General features: G+C 38.5%; 1 protein-coding gene across 4 annotated transcripts in view; it reads left to right on the top strand.

Moving 5' to 3' along the window:
• Nucleotides 1–6,077, top strand: part of brwd1 (bromodomain and WD repeat domain containing 1) — a 40,560-nt gene that overhangs the window by 20,542 nt on the left and 13,941 nt on the right. For all 4 annotated transcript variants that reach the window (XM_016541952.1, XM_016541953.1, XM_016541955.1 and 1 more), the window contains 5 exons: nucleotides 930–1,115; nucleotides 1,231–1,414; nucleotides 2,791–2,881; nucleotides 2,958–3,098; nucleotides 3,185–3,258. In XM_016541952.1, the coding sequence (XP_016397438.1) occupies nucleotides 930–1,115; nucleotides 1,231–1,414; nucleotides 2,791–2,881; nucleotides 2,958–3,098; nucleotides 3,185–3,258 (676 nt within the window). The remainder of the gene's footprint in view (nucleotides 1–929; nucleotides 1,116–1,230; nucleotides 1,415–2,790; nucleotides 2,882–2,957; nucleotides 3,099–3,184; nucleotides 3,259–6,077) is intronic.

Raw genomic sequence — 6,077 nt, 5'->3', positions numbered from 1 at the left:
GTTTCGCTTTCACAACGAAACACAGCGTCACACACGGTGGCCTAGAGTGAGTGGCGGCGGCCTACAGTGAGCAGGTTAGGGTTACAGAGGCCGGGGGCTAGCGTGAGGAACGGCCGGAGGGCTAGAGTGCGCAGAGGCGGGCGGGCTTGACGAAGGAGCGTCCGGAAGGACATGTGACGACTCCGGGTTGGACTCCGCTTCGTCTACGGTGAAAGCCGTTCCGGCGATCCGCAGCGCGAAGTTGATGTATTTCCTCAGCGACCAGCACAGATCAGCTCCAGGCATGACGAAGCAAATATAGTCCTCTTTTGGAAGGCCAAACAAAGTAATTTCGCTTTCACACAAGAGCTTGTAACACTCCAAAGAGAAAGGAAAAATTGAAATCACACCATATGACCCCTTTAAGAGGTCATTTCTGGTTAATGATGTCACAGAATTTACTGGTAATTTGAAACCGATGTGTGAATGGTGCTTTACCGGTAAAAAAAACAAAACAAAAAACGGAACATTGTTGCCAGTGTGAACAGCGCATTTTTGCATTTACTAGTAAAGTCATTCCGGTAACTCCCTAGATGTTTATTGACATCTTTCCGCAGTTGAAACACTGATTAAGCGATTACATGAGACATGATACTTTTCAGTAAGTTGTACTGTTTCTTTTCAACATACCTTCTGATGTTCATTGATGTTTATTTCGCATGTACTTTGCACTGCTGTTTGAACGGAGGTAGCAACAGCGATCTGTCACACCAAATTAAAGAGCACCAAAAACCACATTTATTGTTTGAATTCCATGATAAAACTAACAGATCGTAAAGCCCAGACGTTTTCATATCAAAAATAACAAAGCACAAAACTTGCAGGCACAGGCAAAAAAACTATATGATCATATGGAGTGTTTCTGATTGCCACCTTTAAAAATGTTTCAGGTGATGGTGAGGTCGTGGAGCAGGTGATCAGTCAGCAGTCTGCGGAGAGCGAGGAGGTTCGTCACAGCACCTTGGATTTTGCCATCCACCAGCTTCGGCAGCACCAGGACAGACAGGTTGCAGCTCATCCAGAGGGTGGTGTTCCTGCTCCTGCCCGTGTGCCAGAGCCTGGAACTCCCCGCAGAGGTGCCTATACGTTGAACTCCATTAGCATGTAGTCTTAGAGCGACATCCACTTCTGTACACTTGCAGTCGAAGCTCCACAGAGTTTCATCTAATGTAGCTGCGTTTGATTGCACAGTGTCACTCAACGAGCGCATGGACGTTCAATCTCCACCTAATGTGGGTTTACGGCGCAGTGGACAGGTAGAAGGAGTCCGGCAGATGCACCAGAATGCTCCACGCAGTCAGATGGCCACAGAGAGGGACCTTCAGGCCTGGAGACGCAGGGTGGTGGTGCCTGAGCTTACAGCAAGTGGCTACAGGTTCCCATTCAGTTATTTTGTCTATATACAAATTACACATGCAGGTATTCGGAAATGATATATCATTATAATGAACTTTAACAGTATTGTCATCGCAGCCACAACATACCATAAATAATTTTAGATGCCATATTACAAATTGTTTAGATGTCTAAAATGCATTTTTAGAATGCTGCTTTTCCATTAACCTTTTTTAAATTAACAACACTGTGTAAAGAGGCATACGCTCAAACAACCTCAACATGAAAATCCAAATTCACTTTCTGACAGTAGGTGGCGCTTAGAAAGGCAGAAATAATATGGTAAGCCCTGTAAATAAAACAGGCTGCGGAACTTTGTTTCTGGCCCGCATGTCAGGGAGAAGGAAGTAAAAAAAGTATTTACACTTTAAGGGGCCGTTTACACAACAATGTTTTCAGTCAAAAACAGGAAACTTTTTATGCATTTTGCCTATTCGTTTACACAACAACGGTGTTTTGGGGACTGAAAACGCATATTTTTGAAAGTTTTTGAAAATGCGCTAACGCTTCTTCAGCAAAGTGTGGATTTACTTCACCAATATTACAACCAACAGCGGAGACGCATCATCTACAACATATAATCGTCACTTCCCTACAGGTACTGTTTACTAACAAGGTGACAGCGCCAACTACTGGCCTGGCATACGTAATACAGTGTTTTTGCCCGTTTTCGCGGATATGTGTAAAGGTGAATCTTTTTGAAAACGTTGTCGTATATACGACATAAAAACTTTTCCGTTTTTGACTACATTGTTGTTGTGTAAACGTAGCCTAAAACAGTCGTTCAGATTTATGTTTGCTATAGTGTGTTTTTCGAACAACTCCAAATACTTTTTAAAACATTTGTTTACATATGACATTTTGATCTTGTCTAAAACATGCCAGATATGATTAAATATAAGATATAAGATTCTTTGCTATTGTTTTTCTATTTGAATCAGTTTGAAACATTTGTTTACTCGCATATTGGTTTATTGTATTTAAAAGTTACTTTTATATTAAAAAAAGTTAAACTTTATATGCAACTAATGCAATTACATTAGTTAAAATTCCTTCAAATAGTTATGATTGTCATGAACTTCGGATTAATATATTTTATATTTTTGCTGAATGTTCTTTAGCTACTTAAACTCTTAATGGAGTTTTGTATATGTGTATAGATGTTTATACATTTGTCACTTTATTGAAAATATTCAAATGGAAAAGTGGTATGCCGACTTTAAGTATGTTGTATTGTGAGATAGTAATGTCTTTGCGAAGTTGTTGGTTATCGGCAAGTAAACAAGAAAGCTATTGGTTGGTCTTCAGATGGTACAGATTTACAGATTTAATTTACTACATGACTTGTTCATTTAGGGCACAGGAGTCATTCAGAATAACGAAGGGTGAGGAGGAGGTCACCCTTTACAACACCAAGAGAAGGAGAGTGGCCCACACCACCTTCAGGGTAGGGTTCTGCCTCTTTATGAATTGCATCATGGGTATGAAGTCGGCACTGAGTAAACATCCTGTTCTGCCCATAGGATGATTCTGATGACGAAGAGCTGGGCCTCAAACGTGCACAGTCCCGTAAACGGCAGAAGAATCAGGAGCGTAAAGAGAGTCTAGCTGAAGAGTACATCGAGTTCTCATGTGAGGAGGGGGAGGAAACGGCGTCTTCTGAGGTTGAGTGTTTGTGTTAATTCACTTTTTAAAATACTCTTATGCCATATCATACATGTTAATAATTATATGTGTATTAATGGTGTAGGGCAGTGAAATCAAGGGCAGTGACGTTGATTTGTCTGTTGAGGATGAAGAGGAATGGAGGAGTGATAGCTCAAGGTATTTATTCTGCCACCGTAGTAATTTTAAAAAGGAAGTGTGTAATATCTGCCACTAGTGACACCAAGTGGAATTGCAATTTGTTTCCAATAATAATGCACAGTAAATCTAATTCAAATTGAAAGCAGAAATGTTCAGTTGAAACTTCTCAAATGACTGCCACAGACATTTTTTTTTTTTTTACTCCTACTCAAAAAATCATTGCAAACAGGCAGTGTGGTGGCATCTAACTGAAGTAACTTAATATGATAATTTATCACTTTGATAATTTTATATCTCTGTTAGCATTATAGCTGAAGCCCTTTCATTATATGATATATTTTAGGTTTAATTTTTAATATTCATGTAATTCCAAGCATTTCGCAATGCTTCGTGAATATTGAGATTTGGGGAAAAGTACTATTGCATAATGAAATACAATACTTATTTGGAAATTATTATTAATAATAATAAGAATATATGCAGGTGTGTTGTTCCAACAGTGATTATAAACTGAAATTAAATTAAATTCAGTCCACCTTTTAAAGACTTTTAAAGTGTGAATGTAAAATCAGAACTTTGGAACCGTCATTATTTCGAAACGGTTCACTTGGGAACTGTTGTTATTTTTGGAATTCTGTTTGGTCCTGCTCATAACGCAGAAATTATAAGCTACACCTTTAAAGTGTTAAAGGGATAGTTCACCCAAAAATGAAAATTCTGTCATTAATTACTCACCCTCATGTCGTTCCAAACCTGTTAGACCTTCGTTCATCTTTGGAACACAGATTAAGATATTTTTGATGAAATCCGAGAGCTCTCTGGCCCTCCATAGGCCGTAAGAGTCCTACCACGATCGAGGTCCAGAAAAGGTACCAAGAACATCGACAAAATAGTCCGTGACATCAGTGGTTCAACCGTAATTTTATGAAGCTACGAGAATACTTTTTGTGCACAAAAAAACTAAAATAACAACTTTATTCAACAATTCTTCTCCTCCCCGTTACCCTAGCAGCATTTTGAATTGTTGAATAAAGTCGTTATTTTAGTTTTTTGAGCAACAGTATTCTCGTAGCTTCATAAAATTGCGGTTGAACCCCTGATGTCACATGGACTATGTTAATGATGCCTTTCGTTTCTGTGCCTTGATCGTGGTAGGACCCTTGCTGTCTGTGGAGGTTCAGAAAGCTCTCGGATTTCATCAGAAATATCTTAATCTGTGTTCCGAAGATGAACAAAGGTCTTACGGGCTTGGAACGACATAAGGGTGAATTAATTACAGAATTAATGACAGAATTTTCATTTTTGGGTAAACTATCCCTTTAAGTCTTTATTATAATTTTTTTTGTCTGTGTTATTTCGTGTTGTCATCTTTAGTGGTCGACCGATATGGGTTTTTTGACAGCCGATACCGATGCCGATATCTTGGAAAGCAGGGTGGCCGATATAAAGCCGATATAATTTTATTTATTTAAATTCATATTTAAGAAATTTGAAATCATTTGAAAATTGATTAAAAAATAAATTTGTAAAATAAACATACTTATACTCCAGAAGACAAAGTATTTTTCACAAATAGATAAATATTTAATAAAAATATAATTAAAAAGGAAGTAAACACTGTAACCAACAGGGCACTTAGTATTCTGGGAAGTTTGTGTGCATTGGGAATCATATTTTTTCAAATAAAGCCAAGGTAACACTCATTTTACATACAGCACACAGTGAAAATGACATTAATATGACAGTGGGCAAATGCATAAAGCGCAGCATAATTTGAAATCAGTCACGAGTTTAAAGTTTGTCGATCGCGCGTCTCCAGTGAAGCTGAACTCTCCTCCTGTCCGGTGTCCGCATTCAATTCGCAAGGACCGACCGTCAAAGAACACGCGATCATGCAGGCCACGTGCACACACTAGATTCGACTAAAGGCCCGTTCACACCAAGCACGATAACTATAAAGATAAAGATATAGTTCTAAAAATCGTTCTCCATATTAAAGAATAGCATAGTTCACACCACAACTATAACGATAACGATACAGAGGAACGATATCGTTGTGATCACTTTCAAAACTATTTTTTTTCCAGCTGATGAACGATAAAACACTGACAGCCAATCAGAATCCATCCTGCTGTAACGAGCTCAAGAATTTAAAGCGGCAGACGCATGTGCGCTTAGAACAAACAGACGATATCGTTCGCTGGTGTGGACGCTAATATCGTTATCTTTATAGTTATCTTTATAGTTATCGTTCTTGGTGTGAACGGGGCTTAAGTCTGCAAGGTTTGCGAAATTAAATGTTCGTTAGTCATTCAAAGATTTGTTTAAATTATATAAATGCGTATTTGTGGAATGCTGATGGCAAACGAGAAAGTATTATAATGTTTGCCTTTATGCCCAATGCACACAAACGATTAAAGCAATCGTTATAATACTTTTTTGTATACATTTTAATTCCTTTGTTTAACAGTTCTATCTCATTATTAGACAGACTTATCCACATTAGACAGAACTGTTAACGACGACAGCGAACAAGAGGGAGAATGTGAGCACTGTGTGCTCAGGCGCTGCCGCAGCCGTTCTCTGCGCCGTCAAAATAAAAGTCCCGCCTCGAAACACAGCGGCCAAACAGAAAAACTTATCAGCCGATGTCGATATTTGAAAAATGGCAGATATCGGCCGATATATCGGTCGACCACTAATTTTAATACTATAGAAATACTAGTGTCACTAGTTGTATATTGCTACTATGATTCTAATACTGTAGAAATAGTAGTATCACCAGAGGTGTAAAGAGTACCTAAAAACCATACTTGAGTAAAAGTACAGATACCTTA

The sequence above is a fragment of the Sinocyclocheilus rhinocerous genome, unplaced genomic scaffold, assembly GCF_001515625.1.
Source record: "Sinocyclocheilus rhinocerous isolate Xijiao unplaced genomic scaffold, SAMN03320098_v1.1 scaffold1270, whole genome shotgun sequence".
Lineage (NCBI taxonomy): Eukaryota > Metazoa > Chordata > Actinopteri > Cypriniformes > Cyprinidae > Sinocyclocheilus > Sinocyclocheilus rhinocerous.
Note: the sequence above shows the minus strand (reverse complement) of the source record. Positions and strands in the feature narration are given on the sequence as shown.